Consider the following 25423-nt stretch of genomic DNA (forward strand, 5'->3'; position numbering starts at 1 on the left):
AGAAAAAAGAATGTGGCACTGAGTAAGCATTGATTGTTCATGTCTATCGATTCTGATTGTTGCTCATTATCATGTTTATAGAACTACATGTGGCATTTTTTTAACTATCATAAGCATCTCCATCTCACTTTGTTGTGAATAGCAGGGATGAACTAAATGAACATGCACTGGAAATCATGATTGCGATGGCTTGCTAATAATAAACATCAACAGGCCAAAATAAGCAAGATCATGGCTTGATGCTGCAAAGAAAATCCAACTTTAAATGCACGACCTATTTTTCTTATTATATTGTTATTATTTATTATTTTTTTTATGTATGCGTGCTTTGCAGTTGGAATTATTTTTATGATCATTCACGGTTATTTAAATGCTTTTGTGTGTATATTTGCTGGTTTATAAACTTGATTCCATGTCAATATTAGAATGTAAAATGCTAGGATCGGATGTACCATTCATTAAAAACCACTTCCATGTAAAGCTGGTGTAGTCTGTGTCTTTGGTGTGGATTTCAAAACAATACTTGGGACTGATAATAAAAGATGGATTGAAGATATAGGGGCATAAAATGTATATATAGTAAATCAATATCACACAAAGAGTGCTGTTTTTTCTCCAAAAGCATTATTACATATAGATTTTTTTTACAACAGCTCAATAAACAAGAAGTTAATTAAGAGACTTGCGTTTTAGACACCAGATCGCCTGTTTTTGCTCTATTTCGACAACAAAAATAATTCCTAACACAACCACCACAGCACAGTTTTGCGTCTTTGAGCAACATGACGGTGTTTCGTTCCTGAATGAATCAACCGTTTAAATGATTCGGTTCAATCGCGGTGACTCACTGATTAACAGGGACTTGCTGCCACCTACTGGCGGTTTCAATTTCACATTTAAAGTATTTTTAGATTTTTTTTTTTTATAATTTCAAATAGTATTCAACATTTTATATATCAAAACATTATTTCTGCATTTGTAACTGCGGGTTAAATGCATTCATGTTCTGCATTAAACAGTGAGTAAACACATCTAAATGCCACTTCAGATGCATCTTCTGTGTTTCCTCTGCATTGCAAAGATTAATTTTGTTGATATACTGATTTAATTGGTCTGGTAACAGCCCAAATCCCCAATTATTCTAAATAACTGATTCCTTTAATTAAAAACAACTAGTTTGACACCCTTGGCCTATCCCACTTTTGCCTCCCTCCCACTGTTAAAATGTAACTTTAAATGTAAAATGTTAAAATGTAAGTACGAGTAAGAGTACATTTTAAATTAGCTACTTTTGACTTACATGAGTAGATTTTTAGACTAGTACTTCTACTTGTACTTAAGTAAAATTTCATTAATGTAACAGTATTTGAGTAGAATATTTTCATACTCTTTCCACCTCTGATTTTGATTATTGTCAAAAGTAGGCTATTAGTACTCAGAGGTGTTTAAGCTAGTCAGAATCCACTCATTTTTCACTTAAGCAACACTTAATTGAAAATATTTGAAGGATGCATGCCAATATTTTAAAACATTTTCTTTAAAATTATTGTTAGTATATATAATGATTTTATTTTTATTTTCAAATAAATAAATAAAATACTTCCAATACATTTGGTTTATTTTGCTGTGGTACTGAAATTGATTCTGAAAATCATTTGTTGTAATGTATAATTAAGAGCTCATATTAAAGAGCTGATTTTATAGTCACGTCATGGCCATAAACTGTATGTTTTTAAAGACTTCTCCAGAGAGGAATATATTACTTTAAGGCGTTCTCCTTGTCTTTTATTCCCGTCATAATTAAAATAAAAGTGTCCTGGAAAATGATCACCGAAAAAGAGTGGGAACCCTGGAAAGTCATACAAATTATGAAAATAAATCTAGGAATTATTGGTTTGTTGGACTTCAGATCAGTAGGGGTTGAGGCATCATAAGTAACTAGCTGTTTTATGAATGGTAACTGTAATATTATTACTGAAATCTAGTCATTAGTAATTTGTTACACTGCTAGTTAAGTTGTTATTACTGTAACTAGTTACTGCTCATCCTATTCGAACCACCAAACGAGAAGTAGATGTACTTCTATGTATTTTTTTTATACTTGACAAATAGTAGCAGTGTATTTTTTTTTTGGCAAAGCTGATGCTCTAAATAACCTCAAGATGGCACAGCTAGACAGAGATTGAGTGAAAGATATTCCTGCTAATTAAAGTTGAAGATTAAATCTTAAAGGTGTCATATGATGCGATTTCAAGTTGTTCTTTCTCTTTGGAGTGTTACAAGCTGATTGTTATCCCAGCAACAGTTCTGTATTTGGCCAATCACCTCTGCAGGTACTGCATGGCTCCATGACGAGCGCTCTGGTTGGTGGACAGTGATGTAATGTTTTGGTGCAGGAAGAAGATCAATGATGTAATCATATTTCTCTGGCAGGCAATGCATTAATAGGAAAGGTGGTTTCAACAGACCTTTGGATTTCATTGAGTCATCTGGAAGCATGTTTGAGTGACTTTGACATCTTTGTGATGAAAACGTGTATTCCCTTTTCTTCCCGAGTTTATGTAAATATGTGTTTCAGCAGTTTTCCATCTGTTTTGTTTCTCAGTCAGTGGCTGTTATGTAAGTGTCAGTGCAGTTTCTAGTAGCTCAGTTTAGAAGGATTGTTTGTTTTGAATACCTTATTCTGTGAAAACCTTGCAGTGCTAAATAAATGGAAACTCTTGATGAATGTGTTTGTTTTAGTCAATTAGTGTGTTATTGTGCCGTTTTAGCATCATTCAACTGTCACATCTTTTATTTATTTATTTAAAAAAAATTTGGGAACATTTTGTAAGTAAACATTTTTTACATCAGAAAGAAATGTGAGAAAATAAACAAAAACAATTCGATAGGGTGGTATACATTCTGCTTTTTAACGTGTGTGTGTGTGTCTGTGGGTGTGTGTGTGTGTCTGTGTGTGTGTCTGTGTGTGTCTGTGTGTGTGTGTGTGTGTGTCTGTCTGTCTGTGTGTGTGTGTGTGTGTCTGTCTGTGTGTGTGTGTGTCTGTCTGTGTGTGTGTGTGTCTGTCTGTGTGTGTGTGTGTCTGTCTGTGTGTGTGTGTGTCTGTCTGTGTGTGTGTGTGTCTGTCTGTGTGTGTGTGTGTCTGTCTGTGTGTGTGTGTGTCTGTCTGTGTGTGTGTGTGTCTGTCTGTGTGTGTGTGTGTCTGTCTGTGTGTGTGTGTGTCTGTCTGTGTGTGTGTGTGTCTGTCTGTGTGTGTGTGTGTCTGTCTGTGTGTGTGTGTGTCTGTCTGTGTGTGTGTGTGTCTGTCTGTGTGTGTGTGTGTCTGTCTGTGTGTGTGTGTGTCTGTCTGTGTGTGTGTGTGTCTGTCTGTGTGTGTGTGTGTCTGTCTGTGTGTGTGTGTGTCTGTCTGTGTGTGTGTGTGTCTGTCTGTGTGTGTGTGTGTCTGTCTGTGTGTGTGTGTGTCTGTCTGTGTGTGTGTGTGTCTGTCTGTGTGTGTGTGTGTCTGTCTGTGTGTGTGTGTGTCTGTCTGTGTGTGTGTGTGTCTGTCTGTGTGTGTGTGTGTCTGTCTGTGTGTGTGTGTGTCTGTCTGTGTGTGTGTGTGTCTGTCTGTGTGTGTGTGTGTCTGTCTGTGTGTGTGTGTGTCTGTCTGTGTGTGTGTGTGTCTGTCTGTGTGTGTGTGTGTCTGTCTGTGTGTGTGTGTGTCTGTCTGTGTGTGTGTGTGTCTGTCTGTGTGTGTGTGTGTCTGTCTGTGTGTGTGTGTGTCTGTCTGTGTGTGTGTGTGTGTGTCTGTGTGTCTGTGTGTGTGTGTGTGTGTGTGTATGTATACAATTACATACAGTGCATATATAGTCAATTATTATTTGCATTACAGTATTCAGTCCATTTCTTCCAGTATTTTAGAAATGAGTTCATCACATATCGTTTAATGGTGTTTAATTTGTCTAAAATATTCAGAAAAATGAACAATAAAAGTGGAGAATTAGACAATAAGTTCACTGTTATCTGTTTAAAACGTACAAATCATGTTAAATAATCTTAACCATCAGCATTTAGGGGAGGTGTGTGTGTGTGTGTGTGTGTGTGTGTGTGTCTCTCTCTCTGTGTGTGTGTGTGTGTGTGTGTGTGTGTGTGTGTGTTGAGTTCCGGTACGGCGGCCAATCACAGGCGACAGCGCTGCGGCAGTCCAGCCAATCACAGCATAACAACAACACACGATTTGCATAATAATCCATTTTGGCTCAGGAGCAAATGCCAGAACACTACGGCACAGGCTGTACGCTCGATCCAAAATGGCGCTACAGTGCTACTTGAATCGCATTACAGCACGCTTTAGAATGCGCCTCAGCCATTGGTCGGTTCTAGATACGGTCCTGCAGATTGACAGTGAACGCATCCAATGAGAAGCCCGCTTCCTGTGTCTTCCATCCAATAGGATCGCAGGTTCTCCAAGCCCCTGTCAGGCGTACAGTAACATCACAGCTGATTCTGCCTGGCTCAACGAGGTTATGGTTTCGCTAGCTGCGTGTTTTTTCTGCTTTTTTTTTCTTTGACTAATTTTTCCTCAGTTGCACACAGCCACAGCTTAGCATATGTGCAGCTCGAGCTGTTTAATAAGTTGCCAGTCACGCTTGAAATATCGAAACCAGCGATTGTTTGGACTTTTGGAGGCCGTATGTTTTATTTTAACGCATTTTTTCAACGACCAATCAAGATTTTTTCCCCCTTTTTTTATTGCACAACACTATTGCCTACCGCCTCGCTGGACGCATATCAAAATTGAGGTTTTTTTATTAAACGAGAAGGAATTGGGGTTGAATGCTGTTTGTTTTCCAGCCAGCACAGCAGCACCAAAGCTCAAATTATTAGCAAAAATATCACCAGCTGCTTTAATATACTTTTTGTGTGTGCCAATCTGGCAACCCGCGCCCTCACATCGCTCTGACTGAGCTGTCAGTCCAGTGTTTTTGCCTTAGGCACGCTTGAAATATCGAAACCAGCGATTGTTTGGACTTTTGGAGGCCGTATGTTTTATTTTAACGCATTTTTTCAACGACCAATCAAGATTTTTTCCCCCTTTTTTTTATTGCACAACACTATTGCCTACCGCCTCGCTGGACGCATATCAAAATTGAGGTTTTTTTATTAAACGAGAAGGAATTGGGGTTGAATGCTGTTTGTTTTCCAGCCAGCACAGCAGCACCAAAGCTCAAATTATTAGCAAAAATATCACCAGCTGCTTTAATATACTTTTTGTGTGTGCCAATCTGGCAACCCGCGCCCTCACATCGCTCTGACTGAGCTGTCAGTCCAGTGTTTTTGCCTATCTGTTTCCCAGATGCTCTCTAGTTAACAGCGTTTGCTGTCAGCATCAGAGCCTAGTGCAGAGCTAAAGCTGCGAGTCATATCTGTCTGACAGCTCATCTATAAAAGTCTTCAGACCTTCCTTAACCTGCATGCTTTCAGGAGGAGTTGCCAGATTGTGTCAGCCTGGAAGGGGTTTTGTTGTCCGAAATCTGGTTTAATATGAACAGGACTAGTTAACTAGTTACTTCTTGGCAGCTGAGGGACATTTTTTATTCGATTTTATCAAAACCAGCGTGTTTAGATTTTTTTTTTACACCCCATTTTTTGTACACATTTCTGGTTTTCTCAAATATCAACAAGAACCACATCTAAACATCTCCCTCGCTGCCTTATGCAAGCAATACTTTGTATTAAATTCGCCTGCCTGGGTTCTTCTGGAGGAGGACGAAGCGCTCTGCAGCGAAAGGCTGCTGCTTATTCTTTTCTGACACGGATTGTTGGTTTTTAATCGCTGTTTATTGCTTAAAATGACGGCTATTGAGAAACTGCAGATGTTAATCGAAGCAGCTGAATATCTCGATCGCAGAGAAAGAGGTAAAGACGTATTGCAACATAAGCCTTATAAAATGATACTTTGCATGCAAATGAATCCTGACACTGTTGCTAGGGTTCTTGTCTGCTACAAAGCAAAACAATTGGGCTCTGACCTGTTTGTTTATTTAGAGGCGAATGCATGATATGCACACGGTGTGTTTTCTGTTGTTGTGATATTTGGGGAAGATCATCAAGACAGCTGTCTGGTCAGCACACATAGGGGACACTACTGTGTCTCTAACCCCCTCTAGGGTTAAAACCCAAGCGCATATGGCAGAGATATATATTTTTTAATGATGCCTGATGGCGTGTTTGTGCGCAAATGTGGAATTGCAATCAATGCATTTTTGTAGCATTGCATTGCTGTTGGTTTACAGTGGAGGGATCCCTGGTGCATCCCCCCTCCTGTCTATCTGTTGTGGTTCTGCTGGCTATTGGGTTTACTCCAGTTCAGATGACATCATTTACCCAAAAGCAAGACATTTGTCAAGAAATGGGTTAATTGTAACATGTATAGCATCCCAGGTTCTAAAAAACCGGTCAATATTTGTAATCAGTGGCTTTGATTTTCAGGTAGCCGGTGTGCTTTGTGGTCTAATGAGCTTCTAAATGTCTCTGTTTGGATTTGCAGAAGCGGAGCACGGCTATGCCTCCATGTTACCCTTCACCAGCAACAAGGAGAGGGATGGCTTGAAGCGAAAAATCAAAAGCAAGAAAAATTGCAGCAGCAGGTACTTCCATCTAGTTTCTGCGATAACGGAAACGCTCGTGACGAAATTCCGAACAGAGTCAATCCTGAATGCATTTTAGAGTTTTTACCCAAAGCAGATTTTAAAAGTTGTTCAAATGAAGTTCTTAGCAATGCATATTACTAATCAAACATTAAGTTTTGATATATTTACGGTAGGAGATGTACTAAATATCTTCATGGAACATGATCTTTACTTAATATCCTAATGATTTTTGGCATAAAAGAGAAATGTATAATTTTGACCCATACAATGTATTGTTGGCTATTGCTACAAATATCCCCCAGCGACTCAACACTGCTTTTGTGCTGCAGGGACACAGATATAAATACAGTGCAATCAGTTCGGACATCGCACAGTGCTCATTCAGTAAATGCACAGCTAAACAGATGAGTTTTGAGTCTGCATTTAAATGTGACTAATGTTTTAGCACCTCTGATCTCTTCTGGAAGCTGATTCCAGCTGCGGGCGGCATAATAACTAAAAGCACATTCCCCTTGTTTTGTGTGAACCCTTGGTGTTTCTAACTGACTCGATCCTAATGATCTGAGTGCTCTGTTAGGTTTATATTCAGTGAACATATCAGCAATGTATTTAGGTCCTAGGCCATTGAGTGATTTATAAACGAGTAAAAGTACTTTAAAATCAATCCTAAATGTAACTGGAAGCCAGTGTAAGGACCCAAGGACTGGTGTGATATGCTAGAGTCAAGGTATGCATTCACCTTGAGAACTTCATCTTTGTTTCCGAATGCAATGACTTCAGGTTTTTCCTTGTTTAACTGAAGAAAGTTCTGGCAGATCCAACTGTTAATTTCATCAATGCATTGGCAGAGGGAGTCAATGGGGCTGTAGTCATTTGGAGATAAGGCTAGGTACATCTTGCAACATCTGTGATATTTTATTTGCATATTGCATGTTTACACTTATTCTAAGAATAGCAGTTGGTGGAATGTAAGTGGGTTAGTATCTTGATCATATTCCGGCTGAACTTAAGCATGCTTTAAAAAGATGCAAGAAGTGTCGGTGCACCAAATACATCAGAAACACACGGCCTCAGAATATGCACGTAACCTACATTCAGCACTGGTGTTAATGCATCATGCATGAAAAGTTTTTGCGTTTCAGCTCCTCGCATCTCTCCAGCTGACTCATTAGACGGCTCTCCCGTCCATGCACACTGCTTGGAGAATGGAAAGTGATTCATTCGCTTCAGCTTTGAGTTGTGCATCCGATGGCGGAGCTTGGAATGCCATTTATGCATACGTTCGAGTGTGTGTTTGTGAAACCCTTTATTATATGTAGGTCAGCTGGCTCTCCTATCTATCTTTCCCTCCAGCTTATATAGTATATGACAGGGCTCCTCCTACCTCTTGCTTATATTCAGACTGTATGTGGGCTAATGCACACAGCGGCAGCCGTGGGTTCTCCTCTCGTTCCTGTGTGAATGTGTACGCTGGTGCCATATTTTAAGCCCTTCTTGTATTCTCTGTGCAGTTTTAATGCTGTGTGTGTGTGTGTGTGTGTAAACAGTGTTGGGAAGGTTACTTTGGAAATGTAATCGGTTACAGATTACAAGTTACTCTATTTAAAATGTGATAAGTGGTGTAACTATTTCAGTTACTTTATTAATGTAACTGATTACTTGATTACTTTTCTGAATTTCTAACAGAACTGATAATTATTTTGAAACATTTAAAGCAGGCAGGGTTAACCTTACAGTAGAACTCAGCACTGATACTGTCAGACTTTCAAAAACCCTTCATCATTTGAATTAAGATTATAAAAATGTAATTTTAAAGCACAGCCGCCACAAAATCAGACTGTCGCACCTCTTTTTACGTTGAGATTTTTCTACAGATTTAAAATCACAACAAGATAGTTATAGTTTAATAGCTATGAAACTATGAAGCTATTGCGTAACTATGACAGGAAACACTTGCATCTAGCAATGCTTCGGAAAAAACAGCTAATAAAATAAAGCATATACATAAACCTAAATGTGTCCCTGCAGCACAAAAGCAGTGTTAAGTCGCTGGGGGATATTTGTAGCAATAGCCAACAATACATTGTATGGGTCACAATTATACATTTCTCTTTTATGCCAAAAATCATTAGGATATTAAGTTAAGATCATGTTCCATGAAGATATTTTGTAAATCTCTTACCGTAAATATATCAAAACTTAATTTCTGATTAGTAATATGCATTGCATATTAGATTTTTTTGCTCCCTCAGATTCCAGATTTCCGAATAGTTGTATCTCGTCCAAATATTGTCCTATCCTATCCAAACAAACCATACATCAAGATGATGTATGATTGATGTATCAAGATAATTCAGATGATGTATAAATCGTATGACTGGTTTTGTGGTCCAGGGTCACAAATAGTAAATAAAACAGTTATCAAATAATCATGTGTTCTATTCTGTGTCCTAAAACATTGCTGTCTCATATTTTAGAGCAGTCAGTGCAATTTGGGAAAGAAATCAATCAAATCTGTATGTGTGTGAAAATATTCATATGTAACCCCATTTGTAATCATTAAAGACATATTATGCCCCTTTTTACAATATGTAATATAAGTCTCTGGTGTGCCCAGAATGTGTCTGTGAAGTTTCAGCTCAAAATACTCCACAAGTCATTTATTATATCATTTTGAAAATGCTTATTTTGAGTGGAAGCAGAAACACGCTGTTTTTCGTGCCTGTCTCTTTAAATGCAAATGAGCTGCTGCTCCCCGCCCCCTTTTCCAGAATAGAGCTGCGCCATTACTGCTACATTAGAGCTGGTACACCGTTGTCGCTTGCAAAATCAAAATGATGGAGCCGTGAGTGTACACTTACAGATTAAGGGGCTGTGATATTATAATGAGATCTCTTTGTCACGTCACCAAGAGAGCGAAATCAGACGCGCTGGTTTTCTCAGACGCTTGCAGAAAAAGGCTTCCCAAAACAAAGTTACTGGGTTAATCTTTTTCATGTTTCCTTGGTTGGTAGATGCACCTTGGACCTGATTATGGCACTTACAACCTGGAAAAGTCAGATTTTCATGATACGTCACCTTTAACATTTTCATAAGTAACTGTAATTTAATTACACATTTTTTCTCGATAACTGTAACAGATTACAGTTAAATTTATTCTGGGTTACACTTTATTTTAAGGTGTCCTTGTTACAGTGTAATTATATATTTAAGTACTGAGTAATATTAATGTACTTACTATATAGTTAGGGTAAGGGTGAGGGTTTGGTTTAGGGTTACTTAAATGTAACATGCAACAAGGACACCTTAAAATTAGTGCTGTCAAACGATTAATCGCATCCAAAATAAAAGTTTTTGTTTACATAATATATGCATGTGTGCTGTGTATATTTATTATGTGTATATAAATACATGCATGTATATATTTTAGAAACATTTTATGTTTATATATTAAATATATTTATTTATAATATAAATTATATGGATATAAATATAGACATGTAAATACATGTAAATATTTTCAAAATATAGGCATGCATGAAAATAGCTTTAATGCTGGCATGGCATTAAAAAGTGAAAAAATAAATAAATATGCATGCATGTGTGTGTATTTACAGTATATATACATAATAAATATACACAGAACACACACACATATATTATGCAAACAAAAACTTTTATTTTGGATGCGATTAATCGTTTGACAGCACAATTTAAAGTAAAGTGTTACCTTATTTTCTAATAATTCTGTTACATTAAATTGTAATATTTAGCATTATTACTGCTTTCTTTTTAATTTTAGTTTAAGCAATTTTCCTATGTGATATTGTTAGTGCTGTCAAATGAGTTTTTGTTTACATAATATATGCATGTGTGCTGTGTATATTTATTATGTGTATATAAATACATGCATGTATATATTTTAGAAACATTTTATGTTTATATATTAAATATATTTATTTATAATATAAATTATATGGATATAAATATAGACATGTAAATACATGTAAATATTTTCAAAATATAGGCATGCATGAAAATAGCTTTAATGCTGGCATGGCATTAAAAAGTGAAAAAATAAATAAATATGCATGCATGTGTGTGTATTTACAGTATATATACATAATAAATATACACAGAACACACACACATATATTATGCAAACAAAAACTTTTATTTTGGATGCGATTAATCGTTTGACAGCACAATTTAAAGTAAAGTGTTACCTTATTTTCTAATAATTCTGTTACATTAAATTGTAATATTTAGCATTATTACTGCTTTCTTTTTAATTTTAGTTTAAGCAATTTTCCTATGTGATATTGTTAGTGCTGTCAAATGATTAATCGCATCCAAAATAAAAGTTTTATTTACATAATATATACAGTATGTGTGTGTGCTGTGTATATTTATGTACTTATATGGTATATATTTTAAAAATATTTAGAGGTATCTACATGTATATATTTATATAATGTATATTATATATGAATATATTTAATATATAAACATAACATATTTTTCTTAAATATATGCATGCATGTGTGTATTTATATACACATAATAAATATACACAGTAAACACTCATATATTATGTAAACCAAACTTGTATTTTGGATGCGATTAATCACGGTTAATCGTTTAAAAGCGCTCAATTTTATTTATTTTCATTTCAGATTTAGTTTTTGTTTTTATTTCCAGTTGGTAATTTTAGTTCTTATTTCAGTTAGTTGCAAAGTCACTTTTTTTTTTCTTCTAATTTTAGTTTAGTTTAAGTTTAAAAAAATGTATATTTTATTTTTATTTCAGTTAACAAAGTATTAAAATATTAAGTTTTAATATTAGCTAACAATAATAACCCCGGCTAGATGCCGTATTTAATGTGAGTCTAATGGCTGAGGGATAAGTATTCAGTATGTTTTACCATTGTTTTACATTTCCAGCCAATAAAACATTTAAAATATGTCTTTCCAAAGAACATGTAATCCTTCACAGCTCTGTTAAATTAAACTAAGGGCCATAAACGTTAGCTGTGATAAGGTGTGTGATGTTTTCTTGTGTTCCTAAAAGGCAAGTTTAAGGGGTACATATCTTCTGCTCAGACATCAGAAAATTTTAGTTTAGTTTAAGTTTAAAAAAATTTATATTTTATTTTTATTTCAGTTAACAAAGTATTAAAATATTAAGTTTTAATATTAGCTAACAATAATAACCCCGGCTAGATGCCGTATTTAATGTGAGTCTAATGGCTGAGGGATAAGTATTCAGTATGTTTTACCATTGTTTTACATTTCCAGCCAATAAAACATTTAAAATGTCTTTCCAAAGAACATGTAATCCTTCACAGCTCTGTTAAATTAAACTAAGGGCCATAAACGTTAGCTGTGATAAGGTGTGTGATGTTTTCTTGTGTTCCTAAAAGGCAAGTTTAAGGGGTACATATCTTCTGCTCAGACATCAGAGGTATTTTTAGAGTGAGGGTTACTGCAGAAGGGGTCTTTTTCACCTTCCAACAAAGAAAAAAAAATGTTTCAAGACAATAGTGCATTAGTTGTGTGAGTAAAGCTTAATTCGTGTGTTTGATTGTTCTCATGGTGCTCCAGAGAATAATGTGGTTTCATCGCACAAACCTGCACAACCTCATTTTTAGCAAGTTTGATTCTTTTTCAACAGTGCATAAAATGCAAACAATCAAAATTCAAGTCATTATTCACATTTTCATCAGAAAACATCCTCCCGTTGGTAGTTATTGCTTTGTGGTAGCATTAATGTGCAGTGAATATGATCTTTTTTTTTTTTTTTCAGTGCAAGCTTAAAGGCAGTGAAAGCAAGCTTTAGTTTTCTCCTGTCCTCCTCTGCTTTGCTTCTCTTTCACTCCTCTGTTGATCTAGAATTGGCCTGTCTGAAGCGAGCCTTCGTTCTCTACCCCACACCGATGGCTTGTGTGTCTAGTTACTGTTGCTAAGCGGGGGCCGAGGGCCTCTGTGTTTTGCGAACGTAGAGAGAGAGACCCCTCTGCCGTTTTAGTTTGTTCCTGTACAGCCTTTATACACACACACACACACACACACACACACTCACACAGAGACACACACACGCACTCACACACACAGAGACACACACACAGACAGACAGCAGCAGTTCACCTTTGTACTGAACATTCAGATCAGCAGTGAGCACAGGACAATATCTGTGTGCGTTTCAGAACTAAGAACAAGAAGGTGATGTTGGAGTCGTAGCCTGTTGATTAGTTCAAGGGCTTTTAAACATTTCAATGGCAAGAGTTCCCAAAAAACTACTTTATATTAGTATAATATGTGACCCTGGACCACAAAACCAGTCATAAGGGTAATTTTTTAAAAATTGACCCTTATGACTGGTTTTGTCGTCTAGGTTTATATCTGAAATCGAAATAAATAATCTTTCCATTGATGTATGGTTTGTTAGGATCGGACAATATTTGAAACTCTGGAATCTGAGGGTGCAAAAAAATCTAAATATTGAGAAAATCATCTTTAAAGTTGTTCAAATGAAGTTCTTAGCAATGCATATTACTAATCAAACATTAAGTTTTGATATATTTACGGTAGGAAATTTACAAAATATCTTCATGGAACATGATCTTTACTTAATATCCTAATGATTTTTGGCATAAAAGAGAAATGTATAATTGTGACCCATACAATGTATTGTTGGATATTGCTACAAATATCCCCCAGCGACTTAACACTGCTTTTGTGCTGCAGGGACACATTTAGGTTTATGTATATGCTTTATTTTATTAACTGTTTTTTCCAAAGCATTGTTAGATGCAAGTGTTTCCTGTCATAGTTATGCAAAGATTCGATTTCAAAAACAGTTTGTCAAACGATTAATCGCAATTTATCGCATTCAAAATTCAGAAAATCAATTCTATTCACAGCGCTAGTTTTTAATCAACTGAAAGAAACCGGCTGAAAGATTTTTATTAGTTAAAAAATGAATGCTGTCAAATGATTAATCACACGCAAAATAAAAGTTTTTGTTTACATAATAGATAACTTGCACTAAATATCACAAAGAAAAATGTAATTTGCTACAGCAGGAGAAGGCACTTTTGTATTCTGTTTTGTATACAATAAATTACGAGCTTCAGAACGCACAGACGAAACGCGCTCATGTTATTATTTTCAGAGCCTGCTGTTTGGGAACGCAGTTCAGGGCAGTGTTCATTCTGACAGCAAATTTTGATTTAGTTTATAGTTCTTCAACATTAGTTCATAAGCAACTGCTTGGCATAAATGTGCATTTTTGATGCTCATTAAAGAATTTATTTAGTAAAAGTGTTTCGATCGTAGTTTATGCACATGTTTTCTTACCAGATAATTCTTATTTATCCTACTTGGTTGAGTGCATACGTTTTGTATGTGCATTTTTAAATTTTGCATCTTGGCGTTTCCATCCAACGTTTTTTTTTTTTATGCAATATCCCAAAATGCGCATTAAAAATAGGTGGATAGAAACATAGCTATTGGGATCCAGAACTGTTTGGTTATCAACATTCTACAAAAATATCTTGTTTTGTGTCCCATAAATAAATGCATACAGGTTTGGAATGAGTATCATATTTTTAATTTTTGGGTGAACTATTCCTCTAACTTTAACAGTAAAGCATGGAGATCGCAACACCAAGATCATGGGTTCGATTTGCAAGGAATGCATAAACTTGCTTTGGATAAAAGCGTCTGCCAAATGCTTAAACGTTAGTGTGGATAAAAAAGAATAAGCACAGTGATCCCTAACATCTCTGTCTCTCTGTCTCTGCAGGTCTACACACAATGAGATGGAGAAGAACAGGTATGTGCATATAGCCTTTGTGGCGTTAGTTCTTATCTGTAAGCCTTCAGTATTATACCTCATTACATCCTTACTGATTAGATTCAGATTAAACTTCCTCGTCTCAGTTATTTTGGAGTCCACTAGCGGCCAGATAATGCTCAGAGATGAGTATTAAGGTTGATGTGTCCATTCACCTGTGACCTAGAGTAAAAATCTATTCATAAATGAATCACGATTCTGTCTTCTAACGGTTCTAATGGATTCACAAGTTTCAAAATCAGTGTTCTAAAGCAGCGGTTCTTAATCCTGTTCCTCATGTTCCCTGCTCTGCACACGCTCTACATCTCTCTCTCTCTCTCTCTTTCTCTCTCTCTCTCGCTCTGCATCTCTCTCTCTCTCTCTCTCTCTCTCACTCAGCTCAGCTCCAACAATGAACTGTTCCAATCATACACTTATTTTCACATAGCTATGAGAAGTGTTAAACATGGACGCGCATGCGGTTGCTGTATTGTATTAAAGCTTTAATCAGGATAAAACCGTATATTAAAAGCTAACAGAAGCAGTAGCATTTACAAATAACAGCGCATCTAAAAGTATGAGACGACAACAAACAAAAAACACAGGCCTACCATTAAAAGCCGTGCTTGCACAGGTTCTGCACGATCCTCTTCACTAATATCCTCTGCTTCTCAATCGAGCTCAAACTGATGAGCGATATTAACGACGCCGATGTTTACAATACAACCGGAGCACATGCCGCTGAGGAGAGGGGCGGGACGCTTAGACGCGCACTAGAGGCGGTCACAACACACTGGGCTAGCTGACCAATCAGAGCCCATCGCCTATTTCTGAGGGAGGGGCTTCATAAAAGCAGGAAATGATCAGCGCGTTTCTCAGAGACGGGACAGAGCGGTGTTTTTTTTTTATTTTTTAAATGAAGCATTAGCACATGTTAGACTGCACCCCATAAACACAATCAAGCCTAGAAAAAAAATAATGCATGCTGTCAGACTCAGCAATGAGCAAAACCAGGCTTTCTGGACTTTGACTTTTAAACTCCTAACAATGCATTCATTGGTGCTCAGCAAAGTGCGTCTCGGTCTGCGTGCAACTCGTGCAAAGCTCTGAGGTCACAGCGCTCCGGACAACTGATCTGCTATTCATTTCTGAAGAGCAGCTTTCGTCTGCTGTTTAGAAAAATATCCAGGCGAAGAAGGAAAGCGAGGCTCCCCGTGTCTCTGCTTTTGTTTCAGAATGGGTCCAGGGCTGATATTCATAAAGCAACTCGAGTGGGAGTGCATTTGTGATGCAGATTTGAATAAATGGGCAGCATGTCTGATGTGAGACCAGCACAGCTGTGTAGTAATGATTCATGTGGTCGTGAACCTTTTTGGCTCAAAATATACACTACCGGTCAAAAGTTTGGGATCAGAAGGATTTTTAATGTGTTCTTCTGCTCATCAAGACTGCATTTATTTGATCAAAAATACAGGAAAAAATTTAATATTGTGAAATATTATTATGATGTAAAATAAAGTTTTTCTATTTTAATATACATTCAAATCTGATTTATTTTTAGAATTTTCAGCATCATTCCTCCAGTCTTCAGTGTCACATGATCTTCAGAAATCACTATAATATGCTGATTTATTATCAGTGCTGAAACTGTTGCTGCGTCATATTTCTTTGGAACCTGTGATACTTTTTTTCAGGATTCTTTGATGAATAAAAAGATAAAAACAACAGTATTTATTTAAAATAGAAATCTTTTCTAACAATATACACTAGCGTTCAAAAGTTTGGGGTCAGTACATTTTTATTTTCTTTTTTTGAAAGAAATTAAAACTTTTATTCAGCGAGGATGTGTTAAATTGCTAAGAAGTGACAGCAAAGATTTATATAGTGAGAAAAGATTTATATTTTGAATATATCAAAGAATCCTGAAAAAAATATCACAGTTTCCAAAACAATATTTGTCAGCACAACTGTTGATAATTCTAATAATAAATCAGCATATTATACTGATTTCTGAAGATCATGTGACACTTTACACTGGAGTAATGATGCTGGAAATTCAGCTTTGCATCACATGAATAAATTATATTTTAAAGTGTATTAAAATAGAATCCATTATTTTATATTGTAATAACATTTTGCAAGATTACTGTTTTTTTCTGTATTTTTGATCAAATAAATGCAGCCTTGATGAGCAGAAGAGGCCTCTTTAAAAACATTACAGTCTTACTGATCCCAAACTTTTCACCGGCGGTGTATATATATATATAACAAAGCTGCTGTGGACGATGCCAGCTTAAATCAGACTCTTTCCCGATCCCATTCCCACTCTTTCTCTTTTACTTGGTAGGGATTTTATTTTATTTATTTTATGTGTGAATTAATTACTACAAATGTATTTGTCATTAGTCATTACATCAAAACCAGTTTATCATGACGTAAATGAGCTGAAATAAATGTTTTGTTGAAATATTGTTCTCTACAAGTAAGGAGTAATTAGAGTTAGATCTTTATTTAGTTAAAGATTACATTTTTAATTCAGCAAGGATTCATTAAATTAATCGAAAGTGACGATTTCTAAAGATGCTGTTCTTTTGTTCTTCATCGGAGAATCCTAGAAATATAAAATGCATCACAGTTTCCACAAAATTACTCGGCAGCACAACTGTTTACAACATTTATTTTAAATTGTAATGATATTTTACAGTATTTAAATGTATTTTTGATGAAATAATGCAGCTTTGGTGATCATAAGAGATGTCTTTCAAAAACTCTGACAAAATCTTACCGACCCCAGACTTTTGAATGAATGAATTCAGTTGAATAGTATGATACATAATTTCCCTAAATATGACTTTCTTTACAGTAAATCAGTTTGTTGAATGGTGTGAGGACCCTATTGGAATTTCTCCATTTCTTCTTCTTCTTCTCCAATCTGAATTGCATTTTTGAGGGCCTAAACATGCTCCAAAACGCATGAAACTTTACACACACGTCAAAACTGGCGAAAAATGTACGTCTGATATGGGTTTCAGAAGTGGGTGTGGCAGAATGGCTCGATAGCGCCACCTATACACATTCAACGGAGTGCGCCTCGAGCTACGTTTCACGTACATGTATGAAAATCGGTACACACATGTAACACACCAATACCTACAAAAAAGTCTCTTGGTACAAAATCCAAAACCCAACAGGAAGTCCATTATTTTTAATTTCCTGTACGATATTTGTGCAGTTTTTGCCATTTCCAGGCCTCGTTTTATTTGATTTTATTTTAGTGTTAACTAATTAGGTGTAAATCTCTGAATGTTTGTCAAAAGTAGAGCGGTTTTGTTTGCACCCGCCTCATAGTTTAGCACTGTGACATTTAAATAAAACAGCTGCCGTGAAAGATCAAATCTCACCTGAAATGCCCCTCAGAAACCCAGCTTCTGGGGTGAATGGCTGTCATGTGAAATGTCACACACCTGTATCGTGTGAAACCGTTACTTCTGTCCCAGTGACCTCAGTGTCACACATGGCATGCATCTTCACCCTGCACCAGTTCTAGGCCACATGTCACACACAGCACAGCGAAAGGCTGTTTGTATGGCTGCCAAAGAGCATACACACACACAGCTGCTGTAAACAACAGCAGACACACACCGTCTCAAACAGAAGCACAGGTCAGGTTTGCCTGCGAGGCGATGTGTTTGCTCTCCAGTGGGGCTAAGGCGATTACTTAGAGGCCAGAGGTCAAAGGCCAGCAGAGGATGGTGATTTATGCTAAAAGTCTTATGGTTTGAATAAAGAGAGCGTGGCCAGATGAGCAGATGCACACTTTCCTACAGAACTGGGGTGGTCTTTATTTGTAGAGACGCATGGCATGTTGTGGAATAACCTTTCATGTTTACACTGCTATTTGGGGTCAGCAAGATTGTTCAGATGTTTTTAAAAGAAGTCTCTTTGCTCAGCAAGGCTGCATTTATTTGATTAAAAATGGAGCAAAAACAGGAATATTAATACAAATGTAATTCATTCCTGTAACGGTAACGTCTTTGGTGTCGCTTGATGCTTCAGAAATAATTCTGATGTGCTCATTTCTTATTATTATCGATGTTGAAAACATTTGTGCTGCTCCATATTTTTTGTGGAAACAGTGATACATTTTTTTCAAGATTCTTTAAAGGAATAGTTTTTCAAAAATGAAAGAGGATTTTTAGGATGAGTTTGTTTCTTCGTCAGATTTGGAGGAATGTAGCATTGCATCACTTGCTCTGCAGTGAATGGGTGCCGTCAGAACGAGAGTCCAAACATCACAATAATCCACAGCACTCCAGTCCATCAGTTAACATCTGGAGAAGACAAAAGCTGTGTGTGTGTTTGTAAGAAACAAATACGTAATTAAGAGTCCTCTATCCATATTGCTTACTCCAGTGAAAAAGTAGTCCGGTCTGAATCAGGAGAGAAATATGCACAGTTCTAAATAAATATGAAGGTGGATTTCGATGTGAATTTTCACTTGACAAGCCATTATTATGGCTCATGTAGTGGTATTTAGGCCTGAAGAAACAGTTTAAAGTTAAAACACTGATGAATAATGGATTGCTTGTGGATTATTGTGATGTTTTTATCAGCTGTTTGGACTCTCATTCTGACGGCACCCATTCACTGCAGAGCATCCACTGCTGAGACACTGATGCAATTCTAGTGTGGTGTTTTTTTCAGACTAGTGGAAAGAAAACATCCAAAGGACACTCTTAAGTGTTTCTTCTATAGCACTTTATCTATTTGTGCCAATAGATTTCAATTACAGTACATATTTTTTGAGTTTTTTCTCCTACACCGAGCCATAAATCTCCTCTTCAGTAGCACTTACACACACCAAACTTTACATTTATATTCCTGTCTGTATTCTGAAGGTTTTTACAGAGGGATGTGTTCATATATAATTTGCTTGATTATATACAACATTTTGTTCCCCCCAAAAATATAGTGTTTTGTGTCCGTTCTAAGCATTTTCTGAATTGTGGAGTGACAAAAATGAGAATTCCCTCTGTAACAACTTTTGACTCTAATATGTCCAAAAAAATTAAACAAGAATTTTGAAACTGACATCATCCAGTGTTTAGAATTTTGTACTAGAAATGTATGCAAATTAGTGCATATTTAATTAAATAATGACTCATATTTAAACCTAACATTTTAGAAAACTTGTAATACAAAAATTATGTTTGCAATTATCAATGTAATCAATCAGCTGGGTAAGTAAGGCGATAACTATTAGTTGTTGTTTTGTACCCTATTCACCTGCAGTGTCTCGCCTTAATAAAATACTTTTTTTTTTTTTTTTTTTATCTTCCTGATGCTAAGCTTTGCAACAGCAGATGAGAAAGCAAAACACATCCGAGCGCACTGCGACTGTCCCTGAGACAGCAGCACTCTTGTGTGTAAATGTCAGATTTGGTGACGGATTCTGAAGTTATGTAATAGCCTTCCTGACCTCCGGAGCAGTTAAGCTTGTGCTGCACAAAAGCGAGGAGCAGTGGTGCAAACATTAGCCTTTGGGTGTGCTCTGCAGTGAATGTTGATGTGTGTGTGTGTGTGTGTGTGTGTGTGTCTCACTGGAGAGGCAGGTGTGCACACAAGCTGTCCTTTAGCTCTCAGGTATTGCAACTGCAGCAGCAACATTCAAGAGAAACACAATTGACCACACTGTGTTTTCAAGGTATAATTAGTGTCATCAGGTAAGCAGTGAGTTTTAGGAGCTCATTTTTATTCCACCCCGCATCCTGAAAGGTCTGTCATGCAGAATTGAGTAAAAATGAGCTCCTGAAAGTTGCAAGAGGATGTGTGCTGGTCCTTTAAGAGTCACTCGAAACGTATCGGTCCATAAAGCCTATAAAACATTTGTCTTAATATATTCCACAATACTTCAGCATGTTATTCTAATTAAGTGAGGGTCATTTTTTAGGATTTTTTACCCAAGAACAGTCTCTGAGAACCTGACACCTTGTAATTCTGGAGACTCCGGGAAAACACTGGCGCTGGAGACTAAATGTTTCCTGATGGTTTCACACCTAATTCTTATCATTAATTCTTAATTCTTTTGCTTTTAACGTGTCTTTTCTTCTCCACCTGTTTTTTTCTGACCCCACTGACCCACTGAGCATTTCGCTGTCCAACGGTCACGTCTTAACTTTGCAATTTCTCTATTGCATTCGTTTTGAATATTGATTTTTAAACTTTTTCAAACTATTGCATTGGTTTTGAATATTTATCATAGGGATTTAATAATTTTTGACTTTTCAGTCTGAGTTAAACCTCTTTTTATGACATGCCTAATAATTCTGCACACCTGAATTTAAGGAGTTTTTCACTTCCGGACTTCATGGACAATTATATATCACGTGATTAAATACAAAATTAATAGTAGTTATTAAGATTGATGTGGTTTGGAATTGGTCAAATGTGCTTGGAAAAAAATATCATCAGAATATCAACAAAATATTTTCATGATTGTTTGAATAAAACAGACTACTGGGGGTAAAAAAAATCTGATTATTTATCTTGTGACTCTTAACAAAAAACAACAATAAAAACAGCAGCAGCAACAACAACCATTTTGGTCGTAACATTGTGGTTGGTGGCCCTTGGCTTGGTATTGTTGGCAGAATTTGGCCCTCAGTGAAAACTAATTGAGTAACCCTGGCTTAGATGCTGCCACTGAAAAGGCACGATCCCCCTCGAGTTTCAAGCACGCCATAGGTACCAAAAACAAAGTATTTGACTTAAAGGCCTGTTAGTATCATGGTACGAGAGATCAGACAGGTAAGATGGTACACAAATGGCAGCACCTTAAACTGAATTCAAACTTGATAGGAAGCCCGTGCAAACTAATCAAAACTAGTAGCTTATCAGTGGTGACTATCTCAAATGTTCGGTAAAAATCAAGCATGTCATGTAATCAAGCATGTCATGTAATCAAACAGACGGCGAACACTATTAACAGTAATGATTATATGAATCGTGGACCAATCTTGGACTATTGTAATAAATGCATTACAGTTTCCAAATCCTTAATAGAAAGAAAATATTTTGTTTTAGCAATCATCCTAAGCGGAGAAAATGCTGATTTAACAACTGAATTTATCTGTTAAATGAACGGGCCTTTAGAATCTTTTCGCTGTAAAAAAATGATCCGCCATCCAAATTTTAACTTCACTCACACAATCAATCAGAGACTGGGGAGATATATTCTCATCTGGTTTCATTCGAAGATAAATCTATATATCATCTGCATAAAAATGGTATGAGATATGATGCTAAAGGAAGAAGATAGAGGGAGAACAAAACCGGGCCTAAACCGGAACCCTGGGGTACCCCACATGTACATGCAGCATTGACAGAGGTAAAATTCTCTATAGCTACAGAAAAAGATCTCCTCTTAAGATAGGATGAAAACCAGCTTAAGGCTGTTCCCCTAATTCCAACGTACACCTCCAATCGCCTCAGTAAGATATAATGGTCAAAAAGAAACAGGTAACACATGGTTTAGCATGTGTGCTTCATTACTTAGAGCCATGGATGTAAAACAGGTGATGTGTGTGTTAAGCTGCTGACAGTTCCCACATTTCTCTCCACTGTTTGCATTAATTAAACTGACAAAAATAGATTTAAACTGTAGCGGAGCCAGATACATACATTAATGAATGGGTTTTGGTTGCTTAATGGTTAACAGTTTGGACTGGTAAACATATTTAATCCCAGAGTAGCCTATGAATTTGATTTATAAATCTCTAGTTTGGACCAAAGATTCAATCCAAGTGTGTAAACAGCCTTTGAAAGACTGTAAGATTTATTTTTGAGAGGATTCAACATCACATGAGAGCTCACGTGATGGTCCTAGACTGAATTATAGTCACGTGAGTTCATGTAAATAAAAAACGTTCTAAAGAATAGAAAACATAAGGAGCATGTTTACAGCATCATTACATTAAACATTAGATACAAGACTGTAATTTAAAGCATTTGGACATTTTTCCTCATGATTCCTATCTTTGTGGTAGTTATCCAATATAACCGATGCATAAGAAATAAAAAGTAACAAATGCTTAACTAATGCGTGTAACAATAAAAATATATTTAAAATGTTCAGTAACACTTTATTTTAAGATGTTCTTGTTACATGTGCTCACTATTATAATAACAATAAATTATGCATAATTACATGTGAGTAACCCTAAGCCAAACCCTAACCATATAGTAAGTACCTGTAGTTAATTAATATTACTCAGTACTTAAATGTATAATTACACTGTAACAAGGACACCTTAAAATAAAGTGTAACCAAATGCTCTGAAAAATGAAAATAAAAGAGAAGAATTCCTAGAATGAGCTGGAGTGCGATCAGTAAATGCACAGCTGAACAGTTGTGTTTTAGTCTGGATTTAAATGTAAATGAGAGTAAATGCCAGTTAAATATAAAATATTCGTTTTAATAACAAAGCACACAGAAATACTGATGGGTAAAATGGCGACAGATGACTGAAAGTCAAACAAATGTGGATGGATGTGAATGTGAAGTAAGAGAACAAACAAGAGAACTGAACTGTTTGCTTTTGCAACGCGTCGAAACCGGTACTGCTCATTTAGTGCACATTAAACAGAAATGCTGTAGTCCTTTATTCTAATAATTGCACAAAACACTTCTCAGGACTCGTTTTCATGCATTTATGTCACGTTGCCATACGTGTATTATTTAACTTGAACACAACAAGGTCAGATATGTAAGATCCATTTGTGAGGCTTCTAAGAACTCTTTAAAAATACCCAGAAGCCCTTGCTTCTAAAAGGTTTTTTAGTGGTAATGCTTCTACCTAGAACCAGAAGTGTACAAGATTCAGGTTCGCTTGCAGACACGCAGTGGAGGTTTGATGATCACATGCTTTTTGCCAGAAATGAGAAATGATTGTCTTGAGGAGTTCGTATTTTATATGGTGTGGCCTGTCCTACAAACAGATGGCACGCAGACAGACTTCAGCATGATGAATGCTTTAACACCTAAATTGGAATGTTGCCATGGAGATAATGGGCCAGAAGGACTAAACATAGCACTCTTCAGAATGCACATGAAAATGCTATAACCTTAATAACGGTCGATCGAAAACAAGTTCTTAAAATTACAGCTTGCACCATGTGGTTTCCATGCAGTTATCATTTCTGTGCATGTGAATAGATTTTTTTATTATTAAAGAAACAAATGCAGCATGTGCAGATAGTATATAACAAAAGACAAATATTATCAAGGAACGTTTGGTAGATGATGTTAATACAGATGAAGCGGAATGATATGTCTGAACAAAAAGCAGCTCGCTCTCTTTATAATCAACAAAGTTGACTCTTAAGTGTGCACTGGTGAGGGCTTCATTGATTAGAAGGTGATTGATCTTGTTTGTCGTGTTGAACCGCTTGTTTGCAGTGTAGACACACGTCATCCATCAAACCTTTGTGGTTTAGGTGGTTTGCAAATGTCTTGTGTTTTAGCTTTACATTTAGTCTAGAGCTGCATAACAGTTATTGCCATAATCGATCAACCTGTTGGTTATTTCTTGGATTAAACGAACAAAAAGCCTAATTTAATTTTCTGAGTTTATGAAAAACAACTTCAACCAATAAATCGCTAAATTATAAAAATAGATAAAATCTTTAAAAATGTAAGTGTAAAATGTAAGGGCAACAGGTCATTTAAGCTCAAAGGGAATTATTTAAGATTATTTAAGACAGAATCACTGTTTTACGGCTGATCACTGAGTCGGCCAGCGATTCATTGAACGAGCCGTATAACATCAACTCTGCAATGGATATTAATATCCAAACTATAGGGAAAACACTATTAGTTAGCACAGTAGCAAGATCAGCAGTTTAAGACATTAACTTGTAAGCACAAAACACAAGATACTTCTCTTTTCAATATAAATAAGACTTTATTGGATAAATGTAAGACAATATAAACTAATCTAACACATAAACACACGCACTCACACATTCACACAAGTTGCAGGAAGAGAGAAAGTGAGTTTAAGAGAATGAAAATGTGAAATCCCAAGATTTATAGCAATATGTGCAATTGCATAGACCTGAACAACCATCAGTCATTGAATTAACCCTCGCATTGAGTTCTTCAGTGAGGCTAAAATTTATATTAAATGCACCAGTAGAATCTGGAGGTACTTGCGTTGCTTGTTTAGGGGGTTCCCTTGTTGTCGTCGTTGCAGAAGAGTTTGTTGATTGGCTGGAAGCAGGGCTGTGCTATTAATCGCATGCGATTGTCATGCGCGTGATTAGTAGTAAATCTCCATCACCTGCTTTCAGATTGAGCGGCATTCACTATACAGAGCCGTAGTTCACTGACAATTAGGCAATATCGCGTTCATAATCGCAGATGAATCGCATTCGATTATGAACGCGATATTGCCAAGCTTCTCAGTGAACTACGGCTCTGTGTAGTAAATGCCACTCCATCTGAAAGCAGGTGAAAACTTTGACAACGTCTGTTTTAACTAAATAGAAACATTTCTCAGTTTGTTTATCTCACTTCAGTTTTATTGTTGCAGTGCAAAATGGGATTGTGAAGCAGACAAACTGACCAAAACTTTCATGAAAACCTGTCATAAATGTTGTATGCACCTGACAAACTCGACTATTTGTATTGCAGTCTAATCTAGTCCACCTTAATTAAATGTAAACAGGTATGCACTGCTGTGCTACGACAGGTATTTTCAACAGTGCAACTTGAAATTTTACTAAAAAGTTGTACAGAACCTTCAGCAATTGGGGCATTTGAAAGTAAATTACTGTTAAATTTAAATTAAATTAAATAAAACATGTAGTCTTATATCTAGGGATGCACCGAAATGAAAATTCTGGACCGAAACGGAAACCGAAAATTCTGGATGCACTTGGCCGAAAACCGAAAC

At 36.3% G+C, this 25423-nt stretch overlaps 1 protein-coding gene across 1 annotated transcript; it reads left to right on the plus strand.

Moving 5' to 3' along the window:
* The first annotated feature begins 4994 nt into the window (after window positions 1–4994).
* Window positions 4995–14625, plus strand: LOC107573084 (max dimerization protein 1-like). Its single transcript, XM_016259523.1, has 3 exons — window positions 4995–5898; window positions 6530–6629; window positions 14439–14625. The coding sequence occupies exons 1-3, from the start codon at window positions 5832–5834 to the stop codon at window positions 14623–14625; spliced, it is 354 nt and encodes a 117-aa protein (XP_016115009.1). The 5' UTR covers window positions 4995–5831.
* Window positions 14626–25423: the final 10798 nt, after the last annotated feature.

This window comes from Sinocyclocheilus grahami, unplaced genomic scaffold (genome assembly GCF_001515645.1).
Source record: "Sinocyclocheilus grahami isolate Dianchi unplaced genomic scaffold, SAMN03320097.WGS_v1.1 scaffold1864.1, whole genome shotgun sequence".
Taxonomy (NCBI): domain Eukaryota; kingdom Metazoa; phylum Chordata; class Actinopteri; order Cypriniformes; family Cyprinidae; genus Sinocyclocheilus; species Sinocyclocheilus grahami.